The sequence below is a fragment of the Cebidichthys violaceus genome, unplaced genomic scaffold, assembly GCF_023349555.1.
Source record: "Cebidichthys violaceus isolate CVI_PGR_0920_01 unplaced genomic scaffold, fCebVio1.0.p SCAF_12, whole genome shotgun sequence".
NCBI lineage: Eukaryota > Metazoa > Chordata > Actinopteri > Perciformes > Stichaeidae > Cebidichthys > Cebidichthys violaceus.
Genome location: NW_027176285.1, coordinates 5,094,327 through 5,115,287, shown reverse-complemented (window position 1 = coordinate 5,115,287; position 20,961 = coordinate 5,094,327). Strand labels below are relative to the sequence as shown.

The following is a 20,961-nucleotide window of genomic DNA, read 5'->3' as shown; positions in this document are numbered from 1 at the left end:
CTTAACATTCATATTTATTTTGAAAGTCAAATCGCTCTACTTCCCGTCTCACCGACTGCAATTCAAATGCGGTCCGGTTGGATCATTCCGAGTTCTTTAAGACCTGAACTGGTTCTTGACCTGACTGGACGTTACAGAAAACATACACGTGCAGAGTGCGTTTGATTTATGAACCCCGAGAACATGAATAATATAGATACGGTCAATTAACGGAATGACAACACGAAGGAGTCAGTAGGTAGCATCCTTTGGACCAGGAGCCCCGGGGATCGGCTCGTTATCTCACAATGGGCAGACAGAACGAGTACCAGACCGGAAATAAGATATTGCATTCACAATAAAAGCGCTACGTAAGAAAATAGGCCTTTTTTTGACTGAATTCATTGTTTTTACTCAAACAAATATGAACCATATGAAAACACGCCATTCATCCTTATCAAGGACATTACCATTACTCTAAAAATGTGTGTTTACGAAATTGTTACGAAATGTTTTTTATTTTGAAAAATAAACTGTATTCCGATTGGTTTGACAGTGGCTCACGGAGCTTAACAGACCGTGTACATCACGTGTCGGTGGCTGAGGTTGTGGTTGCATGAGCGTGCGTGTATGTATGAATAAAACATGATCAAAAAAAAAAGAAGAGTGGTGACGGTGGAGAACGTGACCAGTCGACTTACATCATCAATAGGCAGAGAATCAGACGCTGAACGAGACGTTTTAGAGATCACCGTTTGATTCTAGAAACATTTCAGTTTCCAGTTTCAGTTCGTTGACAATAAGACTTATATTATAATGATGTCACCTTTTTTTTTTTAAACCTTTGCTTAATCCTTATGAGGTCACTGAAGAAGCAAGCATGCAGTGGAAATGAAAACAAGGTCATATATGTTTTCAAAGGTCTGGGTGGGAAATAAAGCCCCTGCTATTTACATTTACAGTGCATCAGTCTAGTGAGAACAACGGATGCTAATAGGCTAATAATAATGATAATATTAATAATAATAGGTTTAGAGTGCTGTGAATAGTGAGACAGTGATGTAATAAAAGTCTCAGAGGCAGTAATGAGCTGTGATCATATTTGAATAAACAAATCAGATGTGAGACATCCCGGTGTCCGTGTCCGTGTCCACAGTCCACGTGAGATGGATAGGCTAAGTAGTTGCTTGTCACATTCATTAGATCTGCTAAAAATGATTATCCTAATGGATTCCATCCATCCATCCATTATCTTTAACCGCTTATTCTGTTCAGGGTCGCATGGGGGGGGGGGCTGAAGCTGATCCCAGCTGACATTGGTGTGAAGACAGGGTACATCCTGGACATGTCGCCAGACTACCATACCACAGAAAACCATTCACACCTACGGGCAATTTAAAGTCATCAATTAATAAAATCTTTGGACTGAAGAAGGAAGCCGGAGAACCCCAGAGAGAACCCCACACTGACACAGGGAGAACATGCAAACTCCACACAGGAGGCCCATCTAGCCCGGGAATCAAACCCCGGCCCCCACTACACGACCATGCAGTCCCCTAATGGATTAAAAACTTTGAATCTATTCATCTGTGTTACACTTCTGCTTTACAGCACAGCCGCTTTAACATCTTAACCCCCCGTACCTGCCTCACTGAACTTTAACTATTACAAAAGTGATTATATCATTGTTAGTTTCTGTTACTCTGAAGCCCACCTATCAAATATAGGCTACATTATATCATGCTACATCTGTATGCCTAATGTGGTACTGCATGAAGCTGATAATGCATATGTACTTTTACTATGGTACATTAACTATAAGAAGCTAATATTACTTGTCTTGTGTGGCTACTTTTACTGTGATACTGTAACTAAATTAATCTAATAATACTTGTCTTAAGTGGCTACTGTTACTGTGATACTTTTACTACGTGAAGCTGATAATACTTGTGTACTTTTACTGTGAATACATTCTTTTTCTTTTGTCAAAGCATCAACGACAGCAACCAAGATTGATTTTCCTCTTTTCTCAGTGTTCTCACCACGTCCCATTAAATGCTGACCTGCTCCGGTGGGCAGTGTGTTTCGGACGCGTTGCTGGGCAACAGGGCACCTGTAGAGGATATATGTCGTTACCTGTAAACTGACACTCGGAGACAGAGACAGCTGTCGAACTGCGGTCTGACACTCATCTGTGGCTCAGTGCGGCTTCAATGAAACAAAGACAGCAACAACTAGAAAACCAAGAAGTCTCACCAACAAGATGGCTTTAGCCAGCGGTCACTGGCTGGAGAAAGAGGTGAGGGGAGAAGCCCCAAGTCCCAGGTGGGTCTCATTCTTTTTAAAGTGTCTAATAATAGACTGATGATTCATCCACTCTGCAGGATGGTTTGGAGCCATGTGATGACATAAACTCATTTAAGGCTTTAAGTGGAGTGGTGTCGAGATGTTTTTTTGGGTGGTGTTTGCTCATTGTTTAATTGACAGACACCTTTGTGTTGTCCAATGTGTCGCGTCACAGACATGGCCACGCTTTAGCTGTGGCAGGAAACGTCGCCTTTCTGTTCGGAGGAGCCTCCAGCATCGACCAAGAGGTGACTGCTTTCATTTTATTTTTTTAAGTCAAGGAGATTTCACAAACAGCTGCCTGTTTTACATTTAAGAACAAAACATGGTTGAAACATGGAATGTGGATGGTAATGGTCTGCTAAATGTCTTCTCATTTATTTAGGAGGACATCACTGTTTACTTCAGCGACTTCTACATGCTAACAGGTACAAATGAAAATGTAGGTAGACGGAACAGAAAACAGAACGCGGAACACGTACAGAACACGCACAGAACACAGAACACAGAACATACACAGAACACAGAACACAGAACATACACAGAACACAGAACACAGAACACAACACAGAACACAGAACAGAACACGGAACACAGAACACGCATAAAACACACAGAACACAAAACATAGAACACACAGAACACACACAGAACAGAACACAAACACAGAACACGGAGCAGAACACAGAACAGAACACAGAACAGAACACACAACACACAGAACACGGAACATACACAAAACATGGAACAGAACACACAACACACAACACACAAAAACACAACACACAACACACAACACACAAAAACACAACACACAAAACACAACACACAGCACACAGAACACAGAACACAGAACACGGAACACACACAGAACACGGAATACACACAGAACATATAACAAACACAGAACACACACAGAACACAGTTGGAACAAAGAACGGAACCGAGTACAGAACAGAACTCAGAACAGAACACAGAACACGGAACACGGAACAGAAGAGAGTAGCTATGCAATGAGATAATAAGCTAAATATTTAGAAGACATGTAGTGTATTTGTGAAAAATAGTTAAATTATAAAATAGCTATAACTTTGTGATTCTGTTTGGGTCCTGACGCCCACCACTGGTGTAACGTACTTGGCAATAAACGGTTCTGATTCTGATTCTTGCCAGGAAAACTGTTGTTGTTATGAAGCTGAGCTGCTGTGACTGAAAAGAAAATAACTAATGAGCAGAGAATTTGTTGTTGCTTGTAGTTTCTCCCGATGAAGTGTCGTGGGAGGAGATACCTCAGAGCGGAGAAGTTCCCTCAGCCAGAGAAGGACACACTCTTTGGTAAACTCCAGCACTGACTAGCTTGTAGTATACAGCGGAGATGATCTATTGTCATAGCTTCATCTTGTTTCCTCCTAAGTGTTGTGAAAGGAAAGCTGTACCTGTTTGGAGGAGCGTCCAGCCCCGACGCCACCGAGTGTCTCCCGGAAGTCTACAGCTTTGATATAGGTGAGGACGTCACAGCAGGCGGAGACAAAGAGGAACAGCTCGGCCTGTGCTCATGCTTTAGTGTTGCATTCAAATAAAGCCTAACAGCAATGTGACACTATTTCCATTTTCTAACAGTGTCCCTGACTTGGGATTGCTTATCAGTCGGGGGCGTGGCCCTCAGAACCCTCAGACACAGCGCTGTAGCCGTGGGGGACAACATCTACGCGTACGGAGGAATTCTGGGAGGGAATCCAACCGACGACCTCATGGTCTTCAACACAGGTCCATGCATCTTCATCCTCATCTTCATTAAAGGACCGTACTTCTGGTTGTTACCGTTGTTTACCCATGGATGTATAAAGAGAAGGTGTGAGTGTCCTAAGTGTTTTCTCTCTGCTCTGTTTCAGCGTCTCTCACCTGGACGCCGGTAAAAACTAGCGGATCGCTGCCTCCTGCCCTGTAAGACGCTTATTATTAGATTCATTACAGGAATGTTTTATTGGATGATATGAAAATGCTCAGGGGGTTGTTGAGTCTTATCAACGCTGACACACACTGACGAGAGCTTTAGCATTTGTGTGTTTATTGCATGTGTGTAGGTGGGGTCAGAGGTTTGCTCTGGTGGGAGATCAGGTGTTCATGTCCGGAGGTTATGAAGCAGGTGGAGACTTCTGTAAAGACTTCCATGTTCTCAACACAGGTAATACAACACTGATTCACAAACATATAGAATACAGAAATCTGAGGGATTGTCAGGTGTTTTGTATTAGTTCAGGTCACCTGCCAGTTATAACTAAAGTATATTCTAAGCGTCTCAAGATTGTACTTCGAAGTACAAATGCTTTTGACTTAAAATCAATATTGATAATACATCTAAGGTATATTTTAAAAGTAGAATTTAAATGGAATATAATATATAATGTAATGAATGATGTGATTTTACGTCCTGGACATAAACACAAGTGTATTTCTTTAAAAGTGTTACTCACCTTGACACACACTTGTGGTCTCCACAGATCATAGACTCACTTCCACCCGTTTGTTGTTTTAGAGAACTTACAGTGGCAGAAGTGGGAGGTGAAGGGAGAATCACCCGCAGCCTGCAGTGGACAAACACTGACTGCACACCATGATAAAGTACACACACACACACACACACACACACACACACACACACACACACACACACACACACACACACACACACACACACATAGGTATATTGTAACTCCAATACATTTGACTGGTAATACATGAATGTAGCAGTGCTTTCAAACAGCATGGTGGGGGAGGGCTGCTACGACTGCATTCGCAGTTCATGTCGGTTAAACTTTTTTAAGCTTGTCGCCATGGTTGTCTGTGTTACCATGACAAACTGCAGAAACTGCAGCAAGGGAAAGGGTGCAGGAGCTGATTGAACTGGTGTCCGAGCTTCCTGAATGATTCACCTCTTCAGAGTGGTCAGATCAAGAAGTCAGAGAGGAAGAGATCTTGTATATATTAATATAAGTAGCTCTTGTAAAAATTATATTTTCCCATTTCATATATTTTATAATATATTTTTCTCATTGATGGATTCTGCCTTCATTGTTGTTGGTTGATTATAATGAATGTAATTCTTCACTATGTTTAATCATGGAGGATATCTACCTGTTTGGTGGCAAAAGCACAAATGAGGACGGCACGGTGACGCCTTCCAATGAAATCCATAAACTCAGTATCTGTGAGTGAGATGCCGACAAATGAGAACATGAGTTATTCTGAAGAAAGTCAAAGGATTGAGTTATGCTCTTTTCATATATGTCACGTCGTTTCCCTCCAGCTAAGATGAAGTGGAAGGTTCCTCTGTACGTTGGAATTCCTCCGGTCCGACGCCACGGACACAGCGCCTTCATCCTCCACAGCCACGTCAGTGTGCCGCTAATTATTTTCAAAATTGCATCATTTATGTTTCGTTGTTGTCACATCTTATAATATAACACTTTTTTTTCTTCTGGTTGACAGCTGTATGTGTTTGGAGGGAAGAATGAGGAGCAGGAGTTTAATGACCTGAAAGTGATGAAACTCATCAACCCGTCAGAGAGACAGCCAGGTATATTACTCATATAAATTCACCTTTTCTAACCTGAACATGGTCTGAGTGGCATAGACCGCGAAAGCAGGGGTGGTGTGGGTTGCCCCGGGTAACTTTTGGAGTGAATAAAATTGTATGCGTGTTTATGTCTTCTTTATCCATGTCGAGCACAGGTTTTCATCTATATACTGTACATGCAGACACAAATAGGTGCTGGCTAGAGGAAGGGTCCTCTGAGGGGCAGGAACAAACCATGAAATGCCATTTTAATCCGGACGAATAGATTTTGGTGTAGAAGAATAGTACGAATGGGAGAACGTCACACACTTTTGGACCTAAACAACATTTTGAAGTAGTTGCATGGGCCTCGCATTGTGAAAATGTGAAAACTCTTTGTCCACAGTGATGAAGGAGATTCTGTCAGAGTTTGGTCTGCAGGGAGTCAGCCACAGGTCAGCAGCTGCTGTACACACCGGTGTTTGCGTTCCATCCTTGGTGTAGTGTGTGTCTGCAGTTTCAGAGCTTGTGTCACGCTCTGTCTGAGTCTCATCTCTCAGTTTTAACAGCTTGGTTTCATTCTGGTTTTGACTGTTAACAGCTTCACCCCCACAAAGGTTCCCAACGTTCGCTATGAGCTGAGCGAGTCTGCTCCATCCAACCAGTCCAGGAACACAGTGGCTAATGCACAGGTGAAGACGCCAATGGATTTATTGAGGTTATAGCATTTTAAAAAAATAATTCTGTTTTGCAACAGCATTCTCTGTGCATGTTGTCATATCAGCGGCATTGTAAAGAGTGGAGAAGTGACTGGGCGGATTGGATTCATGGGTCAGAAAACATAATTTAGCCAGTATCCCAAAAAGGCTGTGATGAGGAGTAGTAGACGTTATAGTAGGAGCAGTATCAGTAGTAATATTAAAGGTACTTTCACACAGCAAGTTGCTGGGGCTGCATTTGTGGCTTGACAACATAATTGTTCACTTATTCTAGTCTAATCTAATCTAATCACATCACCACAAAGAGAGGAGTGTGTAGCAGTGTAGCAGTAATAGCGTTGGTAGAAGTAGTAACAGTACTAGTTGTAGCAGTAGTAACTGTTGTGTCAGTAGTAGTAGTTCATATACTGTCTGTTCACACTAATAATATCACAGGTAATGTAATGTTTCCTTCTGCAGGCGTTTGTCCACAGAGACTTCAGTGCGATTCGAGATCAGGCCATGAAGATGATCCAGACAGCCTTCACTCTGCTGGACCAGGAGTTCCAGAAACTGGATCGGTACATGTACATCTCTGTGTTTACCTTTGTTTAGTTCGTTTTTATTTGTATTATTTTATATTTAATTTATTTTTAAATATATATATATATATTCATATATTTTACATATTTACATCAGACCATAAATGTCAATACAAGTAAAAAAAATAATGTTTCACACAAAGGTATGTCTTCAGTAGAAAACTGATACAGTCGCGGAGACTGATTCATTGATTTACTTGAATGGATTTCTTCACGGCTGAGTCTTTTTTTTCCCAGAGAGAGGTCAGAGTTGTCTCAAGCTGCTGCTGCTCTGCAAAGAGAGAAAGAAGCTCATGAAGGTGGCAGACAACAACAGCAACAGGTATCATTTCCATGATATGCATGTTGGCATGCTAAATTAGGAACACAGAACATCTGAACATAAGTTGTGTGTGTGTGTGTGTGTGTGTCAGGAGCTGCAGGAGATGCTGGACAGACATCGCTCTCAGAATGAGGCGTGGCTCCGAGCGAGAGCCGAGGAGAACGACCGAGAGAGGAGGGAGCTCTGCAGACTCAGAGTCAGTAAGCACACACCGCCTCACACCAGCCTCTTCTCCATTTCCTGTTGTATAGACTGTCTGTCTGGTTGCTGCTCTGTACATAAAAGTCCTCAGGAGGGTTTCTTTACTGAGGGGCTTAACCTGCAAACCACATCCCCCACCCAGGGAGTCACGTGGATCTTCTTTAAGTTCTTCTACTTCTTTAAAATGATCATGACACAAACTTTTTTGGGGGGAAACAACACATTGCAAGACCTCTAAGAAACTATATTTGGTATTATAATATTTGGGAGTATTGCATTTAAATGAACTCCCTCCTCTGTCGGTCTGTCCGATGGGTCCTCAGGAGGAGGTGCTGCAGGAGCAGGAGAGGCTGAAGGAGGAGCAGAACAGCATCCAGAAACGCAGCGAGCACCTTCTGTCCATCATGCAGCAGTTCAAAGGAATGTGAGATAGACAGACGGACGGACGGACAGACAGACAGATAGATAGATTTCTTGGGCCCTGTTGTTTTGACGAGTATTACGTGAAAGGGGAAACAAAACTTGATTAAAGGCTCCTTCAATAAAAATATGCAATATGTAAAAAAAAAAGAAAGAATGTTAAAAATGTGTATCTTGTATTGTTGAGTGTGCAACAGCTGGTCATAACACTGTCATAGAAAACAACATTTGACTAATTGATTCAGATGTCAGAATGTGATAATAAACACTGAATTACACAGCTCACATGGTGTAAATGAGTCATTTAGCATCACAGCTCTTACAGGAGGAATTACATAAGAACATGTTTCCTTAACTGTCAGACACAGATTGTATCATAACTTATTTTGATTAGCCTAAAACTGATCAACTGAAATGTTACACCTGTCTGCCTGGTTGTCATTTCTGCTTGTCTCCATATATATCTCTCTATTTCTCTGTCTGTCTGTCTCTATCTACCTGTCTCTCCCTCTCTGTCTGTCTCCTCCACTGTCGCATTCAACAGCAGCGCGGATCACTATTAAGCAGGGAAAAACAGCGTAATGCGCCAGTCGGTGTCCTCGTATTTCCTCTCGGTTGCACTATCTGGCAGAGCGAGGCAGGGGCGGGGAGAGAGAGTGACGAGCGTCAATTCACAGCAATACGACCGGGAGTGAGGCGATAGAAAAAATAAGAGCCGATTGTTTATTTTAGGTTATGTCACATAGGCTAATCCAAGTCTTTCTTACTTCTACCATATTCATTGTCAGTTATCTCTCAGCGTTCGCTTTTAATGTGTTGTATAGCCCTTATTTGCTCAATGTTAATTTATATTAAAGTAGATTCAGCTTTTATATTTTTCCAGTCAAAGAAGTTGGCAATGGAATGATGTGAAATACAATTTCACAAAAAGCACTAGTTTACATTGAAAAATAATTGGAGAAAATATGAAATCAATTAGATTAATTATTCAATAATTTAAAACACAAACAATGATTGTGCATGGAAAAAAACTATGATTTGAAAAGTGAAACCGGATTACCAAACATGAAAGCAGTAAGATAACGAGGTAAAATGCTCACCAGAGCATAGCTACCCAAGTTCACACCTCATACAAATGGAGAATTGAAGAGACCAGACCAGATTATTTCATGTGTTGAACTGGGAACTGGTCAAAAAAACTCATTATGTCAAATTATAAAATTGTGTAATTTATCTGGTTTTGCATCTGTCCAAAGTAGTTACTGCCCCACAAATGTTACCTCTAAAATACCACTTGACTGGCTGATTGTTTGTTAACATTAAAATATAGCATTTACATGCCTCCAGGTTTTGTGCTAAGCTAGGCTAATCACACCAAATACTGGATACACAGATATACAACATCTGACACTGGGGAGGACAGAAGACGATTTACGATAATATTCCTGTCCCTAAATGTTCAATACATTTGTGACATGCACTTTCATATCTAGTCAAAGCCTAGTCTCAGTCCCTGGCGCTTTTATTGTGAAAGGCTGAACCGGACGTCTTGCGTTTCCTGTGGTACACCTTAACTTTCCGTGGTGAGACGGCTGTGGAGTCTCTCTGCTGGTTCCTGTGAAGTCGAAACGGGCTCTGTGGACAAACAGCAGGAGGCGAGAAAACCCGCCGCAGTTCGCTTCGAACTCCATTTTTTTAAAATAACAACGGTAAGACAGAAACAAATATGCACCTGTCTCTCTTTAGCTAGCTAGTCAGCCCTCAGGTAAACAGCCAAAAGCAACACACACTGAGCGCTCGTTTTATCGCTGGCGTTCTCCCGCCGACGGTTGGTCTGGCGGGGGAGGGGCGGGGGAAGCAGCGGCAGACAGCGAGAGACCGAGCCCGGTCGGCTGCTGTCTCTCCGTCTAGGATATTTCTGCCTTTGCTGCAGAAATCCTGCCGGACAGTCCCTAAGATGTCCACTTTCCTGAGGCCCCTTATCCGCGCCCTTTCCCCTGGTCTGGGCTGTAAATACGAGCAACATGGCTGACACTGGCCCTGCAGAACCTGCTCGGTCGTTTGTCAGTGAGGATGGTGACTTAATATATAAATTATGTTTTTACTTAGCCAGTTAGCAAGGTGGAAGTCGAACTAGCAACCTGCTCCATACTGACATATGTAATAAAGCAAACACGTGGCTAAAACAGCTGTCAGTGGAGAATGAAAGCAGTAAAACCCTTTTTTAAACATTTAAACATGGGGTTTGGTTTGGCACAGCTTTTCACAGATGCGTCGCTGCATCTTTTTACAAATTCCAATGTATTGAATGAAGTAACAACAGCGTGAGCAGTGCTGTGATTTTCATATTGAAGTTGCTCAAAGCTGATTTGAATGCTCCAGTCTGGTAACGGCCACGCCCCCTTTACCAACTTGTAACCAAATGAAATCAAAGGTCAGCTGCAACCTGATGTGCAGCTACAGCTCCAGCAGCCCTACGACCGGCTGATGCTCATCTCAACTGAACATTAGAGTGAAAGATTTCAGTGGTGTTGTTTTTGTCTGTTTGTTTGTCTACTTGTGGTACCCAAAACTGTATGATTCCAACATATCTGTAATATGTCTGTCTTCCTACAGCGTACAGATGATCTATATTTTCTTTTAAAGGCGCAGTTCACCCAAATCACAATAAAATTATGCTATCCCTCGAACACAGTTTGGGTTTTTATTTAACATTTGCATTAACTGAACATCGAAGTGTTTATTTATTTTATTTTTTTTACAGCTTTGGCATATTTGCTTAAGTAAAAGATGATTCTCAGGACCAGTTGTGAGGGATGCACCCATACTAAAATCAAGTATCGGGCGCGATACTGTCCTCGTGTACTTGCAGGCTACTCCGATACAACCTAACCCAATACCACTACGGCAGCATGGCCGATAACCTCTATTCAGTTAGGCCTAGTAAGCCGTTCAGCTGCAACAAAATCCTGATGCACAAATGGGTTACACCCATCATTTATCCCCAGCTGCAGTGGATGTGCAAGACAGGAAGTCCCCACTAAGTCTCCCATCACTAGTCATGTGACAGTCGGAGGGCAGCCAAAGGCAGCAAAACACTTTTCTATGGTTACAGCTCTGTTAGTGTAGCACGGATGCTGTCAAATCATTTTTCCACTGTTACTGTATAACTCGGTTAAAGTATCGCATGGATACTAGCTAAAACATTTCTACAGTTACAGCTCTGCTACAGTGTAGCATATAGGCTAGCCAAAAATGTTCGTTGTTTTTATTGAAAATAGTCAAAGTTTCGACCTGGCCATAACTCAAAGAAAACACTGAGTCAGCACTTCAAAGTCTGGCTTTTTAAATACAGAAACCGAATGAAACGTTTGAGCTTTTGGCAAGTTGGGAGTTAAAGTACTAGAACTAGTCTTCAAAAAACACAACTCTAGCTTTATTGTACTACTGAATCACGGTGTGAAGTAATAGTTTGGGCAGTGCTGGGACTTGATAACATCCAGATGTTTTAGGGGAGACCAGAGAGAAACGTACATTTTTTAGTGTGTGTGTGTGTGTGTGTGTGTGTGTGTGTGTGTGTGTGTGTGTGTGTGTGTGTGTGTGTGTGTGTTCGCAAAGAACAATGTCGTTTTTGCTCCCAGTTTCGGACTCTCCGGTCGGTTTCAGTCCGTTTGAAGTTGTGTCTTGGACAGAGTGAGTCGGGCATTGCTCTGCCTCTCATGACAACAGGCTAATCATGTGTTGCCCAGGGCAACTGGAGGGAAATCAACACCAGCTGCAGCCAAATGCTGTAAAATGTCTGTTGTTTCTGAGCCTGTTTGAGTTTTCAATGTGTGCTCTGATAAAACTTCCATACGAACTTACACAAGCATTGTGTTATTCTAGTCTCTCTTTTTTTTGGGAGCACAATTTCTCCACACATGTTGAAGCTTCACACCAGCTCTGTTAGCGTTTTCATCGCTCAGTTGTCATCACGTTAGTAAGTCATGAAACTTCATGACAGGTGGTCGTATATGAGGTCGTATATTTATCAATGATATAACCAACAATATGGAAGTTTAACTTATTTTACTGGCGTCGTTCACTGAGAGCCATAGTCCTGGCTTCAGACCGATGTCTTTGGATTTGGTTGAGTGGTTGACTCTGTGTTTTTTCTGTCACAGGTTTGGTTCGGCAGATCAGCCGGAAAACTGAAAAGCTGGAAACCTGCTGAACATCAGCACTCCTGAATACTGGAGACTGGGTAAATACTGCTAAACCTGCACTGATCGTTTAGTGCACGTGAGCGTGCGCCACTGGCTAGCTCATGCCCACTCTGCACTGCACTCGTATGGCAACAGGGCGGAAGCATAGACACACATTTTCTTGTGTCTATTGTTTGTTTTACAAACTATCTGCTAAAGTAATACTATTTTCTTTCTTTACAGATGACATTAATTACATAACTAATAATGTTTTGAGAAGATATAAGTTAGCATTTTTCTATTATTTCTTGCAGTAGTTTATTCCCAGTCAGTAGTCCTTGTATGTTAAATACGTTGCTAGGCTGAGGGTTGATGGAGATGGGCTCATCAGTTTCCCCTGCTTCCAGTATTTACGCTAAGCTAATAAGAAGATTGTAATGCAGAGTTCCCAGCATGCAGCTCCAGACACATCATCTTCATCAACATATCGTGATATTTAATACCAAGCTGAATGTTTGTGACCAGTTAATCATGACTGGGGAAAGGTGACATAGAATGATGAGCTCTGTCTGGCAGCAGTTTGACAGACACGACACGAGGTCTGTTCTTGATGTTGTTGTTGTTCCTGCTTTTCACCAGTAGATGTCAGTGAAGGCTATAGCAGGAGAGTAGATTGGCTCCATGAACAGACATCTTTTGTGACTAGAAGTCATTGTGTTATTCCTCACATTAGATAACATGTTCTCTGTTCCTCTCCTCCTGGACAGGTTAGTGTTGTAGCTGTGCGGCCGGGCAGCCTGGCTGCCTCCCTGCCTCCAGATGAATGAAGAGCACTCCGGGACACAGAGACACAGCTGATGCAGGTCAGAGGTCATCTCCACCGGCAGGGCAAACACAGTTATTAACAATCAACTTGCAGACACCACATGGTCGTAGTATTTGTTTTCTGACAGATTTCCATTAGATTTAGTTTGTTTCTCTGAAAGTTCAGTCAAGTTGAAGTCAATTTGCAGAGTTGAAAGTTGCTGCATTGAGATAATCCGCCACAGTCTGTGTTTAGTCAACTGTTATTTTGTCGTCAAAGATGGGTTATCATCACGTGGGGGTGTAGACTGAGAGGATGGAGCGGTCGGTTGAACAGAAACATTTTCAATGCAACAAATGACCAAATTCCCACAATCTTTTTCACATTTCATGTTTGAATACAGTCTCTGTTCACAACTACTGACTTTCACCTTTATTTGAATATTTCTGAAAATGGTCAGCAGTAATATAAATTATGCAGGATCTGTAGTAAATAGGCTAGACCACAAACCATCCTTTAAATCTTAGCAGGAAGTTGTAATTTGAATTGACGAATGTGTTGTGATTTTATTTTTCTCCTCAGGGCATGCAGGTGTTTCTGCAAACATGATGAAGAAGAAGAATCCTCATAAGTGAGTTAAGAGGGTTTGCAGCTCGTCTGTCTTTGTTATAGCCAAAATAATTGGACTCAAAGGGAACATAATATGAGTTAATTAGGGAATTATAGATGCAACTCAAAGTGCAAACAATAAACGCAAATCTCAAATCCGATGACGTTGACTATGTTGTTTCATGTCTCCTGGCAGGAAACACAAGAGCAGTCTGGGTCCGACCACCAAAGTTCTGTCGCAGCCTCGACGCAACATCGTCGGCTGCAGGATCCAACACGTGTGGAAGGAAGGAGGAGGAGGACACGCGGTCTGGAAAGGAACGGTGCTCGACCAGGTAAGCTGACGGGACTCAACTGCTGAGGTCAGCATCCAGACTGCTACATTGCCATCTGCCTCCAACACACTAAACTATCATTGTTAAAGCAAACATACCCACTTATAGGATTGTGTGTAAAGAAGCACAAAAACAACAGAAAATCAACGTTTTAAATGTTTGTGTCCACCAGGTGCCAGTGAACCCTTCGCTCTATCTGGTAAAGTACGATGGTTTTGACTGCGTTTATGGTCTGGAGCTCCATAAAGACGAGAGGGTTCAGGGCCTGGAAGTGCTCCCAGACAGACTGGGTAAGACTGAACTGAGAACAGGATCACGCTGAACACAGTGGTGATAGAAGGCTGCTCATTTAGTTTACTAGTTTTTGGAAGAAAGTCTTTATTTTTACTCGTTTGCAACTTTTGCAACTATTTTGAACATTTTCTACGAACAAAAATGTAAAAAAAAACTTGCATATCTAATTGCACATAGCCCACTTATCTGCAAAATTTTGTTGCCAAAACATAACATGCTAACATTAGCATGATAGCGCAATATTGTTTAGTGTAGTGGTGTGTTAGTGTTTGCAGAACATGCTAATATGTAGCAGGTCATTGTAACATGCTAATGTTTTATACATTGTATATCAGTATTGGCATACCATGCTAACATTTAGCATGGAAGTATGATATGCTAATGTTTAATTTAGTATAGTACAGTGCTAATTTTTGCAGAAAATAATATGCTAACACTCAGTGTGTTAGTGTAAGATGCTAGTGGTAAGTTTAGTATAGTTGAGTGCTAATTTTGGCAGAACATAACATGCTAACATCCAGCATGTTAGTGTGATATGCTAATGTTTAGTTTAGTATAGTAGAGTGCTAATTTTGGCAGAAGCTGCTAATATTAGGCTCCAGCTTAGACTGATGAAAGTTGTCATCAGGGTAAAGCTGTCTGACAAAGTGAGTCTCAAAAGGCCACTATACACCCCCAGGATAAATAGACACCTAGTCTCTCTGTTTTGTATCCGTTCTGTTTGTTTTCTTTTTTGTAATGTGGATTTTTTAAAGATGTTTTGTGTACCTTTATACAGTCAGCGGTGAAGACGCAGATAGGGAAAAGGGGCCAGAGAGAGACATGCAGCAAAGGTTTCCAGCCAGATTTGAACCGGTGATTTGAATTCTTCTTTTATCCCTGCAGCTAAATCCCGTCTGACAGACGTCAACCTAGCCGACACCATGATAGGTAAAGCAGTGGAGCACATGTTTGAGACGGAGGAGGGTCCAAAGGAGGAGTGGAGGGGGATGGTGCTGGCCCGGGCTCCCATCGTGACCACCTGGTTCTACATCACCTACGAGAAAGACCCAGTCCTCTACATGTACCAGCTGCTGGACGACTATAAAGAGGGAGACCTCCGCATCATGCCCGACTCAAGTGAGTGAAGTCCTCTTGTTCAACAGGTGGTGATTTTAAAGAGGAACCTACCTGAACCCGACTGGTTCCTTCATGTGTCCCGAGTATTTATATGATGTCTGAATTCTATCCACTTTAAGAGGCTGCTGTAAGGGCACCCAGGTAATAATCCAATATTATTGGAATGTCAGAGCAACAATATCATCATATTTATTTTCATTGAAAATTGTGACGTTTAAATGAATTATTCAGAACTATTGGTAATTAAAAGCTAACAGATAGTTTAAATTAAATTCTAATGTCATGCCCTAAGCATCAGTGGGATTTTATATATGATTTTGCATACATTTGCTTTATGGTTTGACTGTTTATATCTGACAACTTTTGTATTTTTATCCAGATATCAATTGTAGCCATATCGCTAAGACCTGTGATTGGAAAGTAAATAATCATAAACCTATAAAATGAAACATTGTTTATACATTTTAATATATTTTTTCTATAATTTCATCATTATTATTATCTATTATCTATTATGATTTGTATTTTTCTATACATATTTTATAAATTTAAATATCAAAACTTGTGTTCATTCATTTTATATATTTCAATTTTATATATTTTATATATATATTCTGTTGTATGTCTTGTTAATTTTTTGTTGGGTAAACTTTTCAGTAGTATGTTTTAGTTTGACTGCTTATATGTTGGACATTAACATATACTTAACTGTTTAGTTAAAACTTTACTTACTTGTAATTGTTCCTTCAAATTGACTGGAAATGTCTTTTTATCTATTTGTTCTTCTCTTTTTTACTAGAAGAGTAAAAAAACATGTTAATACCAATTCCTGCTAACACCTCCCTCCCTCCCTCCCTCCCTCCCTCCCTGTAGACGACAGTGTCCCGACAGAGAGGGAACCTGGCGAGGTGGTGGACAGCCTGGTGGGCAAACAGGTGGAGTACGCCAAAGAGGATGGCGGCAAACGAACAGGCATGGTCATCCACCAGGTGGAGGCCAAGCCCTCTGTTTATTTCATCAAGTTCGACGACGACTTCCTCATTTACGTGTACGACCTGGTCAAAACCTCATAAGACTTAACCCTAACTAACCCTTGTGACAGAAACAAAACGCAGCACATGTTGAAACATCTGAAGCATTCGATCCAGCCCTTGTTCCTCAGACCATCAAAGAAAACTCACAAAAGGAATTCACACAACGGAAATAAGACAGGATGGATACTTCTTGAGAATCGGCGTTTGTCCGTGAACGTTTCAGATGGGAAAAAAAACAGCTCAGTAACATTGAAGACTCTCATCCTGACCTTCTTAGACCTGTAAAATATAAAAACATCGGCCACGGTTTTATTACTCTTTCAAGGTCCAAAAATTCAGTTTTACTCTAGAAAAAGATTTTGAAAGGATACAACTTTGTCGTTGTCGAATCTGAAATTCTAAACAATAATTACCTGACCCCTGAAATGCGTTAATGATTTTGCCAAGAGGTGCTTGCGCCTAAAGAAACTGAACCGTCATTTGCAGTGTCTGGTTTCATCCAGTGGGCTGCCGGTAGAGGAAAAGGTGTCATTGAAAAGTTTGATCGTGCTAAAAAACAAATAGACGAGATAAGGAATGCGGTCTGGAGCGGCTGGCAGCGTCGAAACATGACGATACTAAAAGTCCTCGAAGATTTCTTGACACGTTTTCAACTTCAGCAAAGACCGATAAAGTCCATCTGCGGTCCGCACTCCTTCCTGTGAAGCCCCCTGGAGAGAAGGGGAGGACGCAAAGAAAATTCTGGTTTCTGACACTTTGGATTTCATCCAATAAACCGGCTATCGAAACATACTCGGACCGGAGTTGTGTGAATCTGCACTGGTTTGAAATTGAATTGCGAGAGCTGAATGTGGAAGTATACAGAGAGTTTGAGTTTTCAGAGAGGATCAACTGAATTCAGTTTCAAGTTTATTGGAATTCAGTCCCAAACAAACAAAAGAAATCAATTTCAAACTGTGCTCTGCAGATTCAGTTTTTCAATGCAATTATTCAAGTTAAACAAATTGAAATGATGTGATTCAAATTCAGTTTCCAGTGACACATATTTCTACCCATAATTAGAATTCATAATTTTATTCAGTTGTCAAAGTGTTTACTTTCTGTCTTAATTTTGATTTACTATCTCATAGTTTTGACTTAATGTTTGATTTAAAAAAAAATAACTTCTCATAACTTTGTATTAATTAGTAAAATCTTTTTACTAGAATTATTTAATAATTCTAAATATTTTATTGTTGGCCGTTCCTAACACGTCGTCTTTTTTCCTCCTGGTCCCAGTTTAACCTCAGTGTTGGACTTGAGATACTTTCTGAAGCCTTGGAAACCTATGGGGCAGAAAAAAAAAAGAAATTCAAACTCAAAGTATCCCAAAAACGTAATATACGGCCCTTTTGTTCAAATGAAGTGGGACATCTGTCCCAGCTGTTGTACAGAACAAAACCAAACCAGTTCCTTCATCATATATCATCTCAACAACTCCAGCTGAAATACTCATGAAGAGGGTCAACAAGACCTCATCTGAAGACGTCTGCAGCTGAAAACTGTCACTTTAAAAAAAAAAGAAAAAAAAAGATGGGGACTTTTTTTCCTTTTTGCTTTTATCATTGCCAAACCCCCTTTCTTGTTGTGAACTTGTTTGATGTTAAAGACAATCGGACAGCTTTTTCTCGTGATTTCACTAAAGCCTTTGGATTTGCTCTCGTGTTGTCTTTTCTAAGTCGTCAGTGAAGGAGTCAAAGGACGGAGAAACAAAAACTGAAACTCGGCCAAAGCCCTTTCTGTCCTTGGCAGTTTGTTTTAAATTCCTGGTTAACACCTGGATCTCCTGGGCTCTTCCTCCATTTGAATCTTGAACACGCTGCTGGATTCTAAATGTCACACTTTGTGGATTTCAGGACCAGGAAACATGATTTAATGCACCTTAAATCTCGGTGGGGTTAACCACCTATGTGGACTAAAAAACTGTCAAGAAAACCAAATCCGCCATTGAGATGCAGTGAAGTTTTCAATCTCTGAGCCATCAGTGGCACCATTGATCAAATTATTACTGAAACAAAAGTATCCCTGTTTGTATTCGCACACAAACCAAAAGACTGTAGAGCCGTCTGAAGAAGTTCCACAGCCTGTATGCAGTAAGAGAGGACACAGTTGTGTTTAGTATATATGAAGAGATTACAATAAGGGTTACATTTAATTTTTTTATACAAATGTACGTTCTAATTTTATTTGGATTTACACGAGACTGAAGGTTTTCCATGAACGTGTGTTCTGTACAGATTTGAAATTGCAGTTGAAGGGCAAGTGTTTGAGCTAAATATGAATTTATGGGTTAGAATAGAGCTTTTATTGAGATATCGCAAACAAAGTTGCCACTTTGGCCCATTTTTTTGGACTAGAAAAGAATCTTCATTAATTGAAGCAAAAGAACGTTGAATCGACGGCTGGTCGGTTCCTTAAAGGTTAATTCTGGTTTATTACAGCAGAGCATCAAACTAAATCTGAATTGTTATTGTATTATAATGTTTTTTAATCTAATACACTTTTTGTCAAATTCAGCAAATAATTCGATGCTGAAAACAACAACATCTGTTCATACAGCGTGGAAGCCCATAGAGACTTGATGTAAACTTGAAAATGTAATTCCACAATAGTATTATGAGTCTGAGTTAAATTTTAAATAAAATGCAATAATCAAATTTATATTGATACAGCTGTAAACACAAAATCTTTTAGTAGCAATTATAATTTTTCCAAACAAAGCCGGAAAACATTTAATTTACTGTATAAATCAGACTTCAGTCCTCTATGTCACGTTTTGGGGGTTTCAGAATAATTAAAAATTATTATTACATTACTATAAATAAAAACAACAGCTACTAGTGAATGTTCACCGGCATTTTACTTTTAGAAAAGAAAGCAGTAAAGGTTGATGAGCCATGCGTGACATCGTTAACCAATCAGTCATCTCGGCCGACTCAAAGTACAGAACAGAGTTAAGTTTGAAAAACCTCCAGCCTGTGTACTTCCTGTGATGTAGTTAGTCACCGAGGCAGAGTACAGCTTGTATTGTAAGCGCACTAAAAAAAAATACAAATAAAAACAGACAGACTCCCAGAGATCTGTCGGTTTCTGTAATCTCTCTTTTGTTTTTCATTCAAGAGATCGTGATCATCTCAACGGGCACTATTGTTATTTAACGAGATAATCTAAGACTTGAGGTTTTGTCCAATTCAGTCGGTTCATTTCAATTTATCGTGGTTAATGTTGTAATGACACAGGCCTTCTGTCATACTTCTGCCTTGTATCTTTTGTTTTTGTATGTTTTAAAATGTATGTTAATAATTTCTATTGTTGATGGAAAACCTGACACGGTGTGCTTTGTTTTCTTTCCAGCATGGTTCTTTTATTCGGGTATTTGACATCGCTTGTTTTTTTGCTCAAGTGCACTTCAGCAACATGCAGTGGTCACGGATTGAAGCTTATGAAGAAAAGTAAATCTACTGTAGATCCAGAGTTTACTTTTCAACTGTTAAATATCAAGCATAGTACACAATTCATTGATAATCACATTTAAGGGGTCCTTGTCAAAAATGGTGGCGTTAAAATGGCTAATGTGTCATTATTATCATCATCATCTCTGGCAGGAGGATCATGCGATTGGTTACGCTTGTACGTGAGTCTGTGAGTGATCGTGCGCCTCTGTGTCCGTCCACAGCTGATTGCACAGTTTGGGTGGCCAGTTATGGCTGCATGCTCCAGGACCTTACTTCCTGTTTTATGCTGCCATTGACTGCCTGCTTACTCATCAGCCACTACTCTTAAACGGCCCCGAGGTACGGTGTGTTTGGCTAACAGAACTACCAGCACACACACTGCTTGGTAAGTTTAATTTAGTTTTTGGCAAGATTGTATGAAATGTCTTATACGACGACTTTGGGACGATTGCCTGCATACATCGCCCCACGTTTTTGAGTCTGAATGAAGGGTGTTTTAGGACGCCTTCCAGCCCATTGTTGTATTCATTCCATCACAGAATACAGCAGTGGTGAGTGCACCTTTCTAGTTGTATTTGTCAATGTTATATTTAATATTTGCCTCAAAAATCCAGCATCAGCCAGACTCTACCCCCAAATCTAAAAGAAAAAATACATATAGGGCTTTGAAAGAAGTTCAATATTTTGGGAAATAAATAAATGTTGTTTTCCAAAGGTGAAGGGGAACTGCACCAATTTCAGACATCAAGGTGTTTTGGCTTTTATCTGCTTATATGAAAAAAGTATGAACCTTTTAGTGACTCCAGAAGGAACTATGTGAAGTCCAAAATATGTCCTCAGTTGTTTATTCAGTGTCGGTTGGGGCTGATGACTGAAAGAAAGAAAATCTGAAGGTGTGGAGTTAGAAAGAAGCAAGCTTACCAGACCTCTGGAGCTCCTCATCTCTGCTGCAGGCCAGCGGCT

General features: G+C 40.8%; 2 protein-coding genes across 2 annotated transcripts; both read left to right on the top strand.

The window, feature by feature from the left end:
* Positions 1-2,242: 2,242 nt before the first annotated feature.
* zmp:0000001301 (rab9 effector protein with kelch motifs) lies at positions 2,243-8,368 on the top strand. The gene is made up of 18 exons (XM_068705635.1): positions 2,243-2,304; positions 2,501-2,573; positions 2,711-2,753; positions 3,582-3,660; positions 3,740-3,828; positions 3,946-4,092; positions 4,218-4,269; positions 4,410-4,510; positions 4,862-4,947; positions 5,452-5,533; positions 5,633-5,718; positions 5,815-5,902; positions 6,288-6,336; positions 6,483-6,573; positions 7,060-7,160; positions 7,419-7,503; positions 7,595-7,699; positions 8,028-8,368. Exons 1-18 carry the CDS (start codon positions 2,243-2,245, stop codon positions 8,130-8,132), a joined length of 1,524 nt encoding a protein of 507 aa, XP_068561736.1. The 3' UTR covers positions 8,133-8,368.
* A 1,347-nt stretch (positions 8,369-9,715) lies between these two features.
* Positions 9,716-19,871, top strand: LOC137868928 (spindlin-1-like). The gene is made up of 8 exons (XM_068705967.1): positions 9,716-9,833; positions 12,288-12,367; positions 13,076-13,171; positions 13,696-13,744; positions 13,919-14,057; positions 14,230-14,347; positions 15,237-15,470; positions 16,344-19,871. Exons 3-8 carry the CDS (start codon positions 13,132-13,134, stop codon positions 16,541-16,543), a joined length of 780 nt encoding a protein of 259 aa, XP_068562068.1. The 5' UTR covers positions 9,716-9,833; positions 12,288-12,367; positions 13,076-13,131; the 3' UTR covers positions 16,544-19,871.
* Positions 19,872-20,961: the final 1,090 nt, after the last annotated feature.

Coding starts and splice junctions, on each gene's coding strand:
- LOC137868928 (XM_068705967.1), top strand. CDS start 13,132: ATGAAGAGCACTCCGGGACACAGAGACACAGCTGATGCAG. Junction 13,745..13,918: donor AAGAAGAAGAATCCTCATAA/GTGAGTTAAGAG, acceptor GTCTCCTGGCAG/GAAACACAAGAGCAGTCTGG. Junction 14,348..15,236: donor AGTGCTCCCAGACAGACTGG/GTAAGACTGAAC, acceptor TTATCCCTGCAG/CTAAATCCCGTCTGACAGAC.
- zmp:0000001301 (XM_068705635.1), top strand. CDS start 2,243: ATGGCTTTAGCCAGCGGTCACTGGCTGGAGAAAGAGGTGAGGGGAGAA. Junction 4,270..4,409: donor GGATCGCTGCCTCCTGCCCT/GTAAGACGCTTA, acceptor GCATGTGTGTAG/GTGGGGTCAGAGGTTTGCTC. Junction 7,700..8,027: donor GGGAGCTCTGCAGACTCAGA/GTCAGTAAGCAC, acceptor ATGGGTCCTCAG/GAGGAGGTGCTGCAGGAGCA.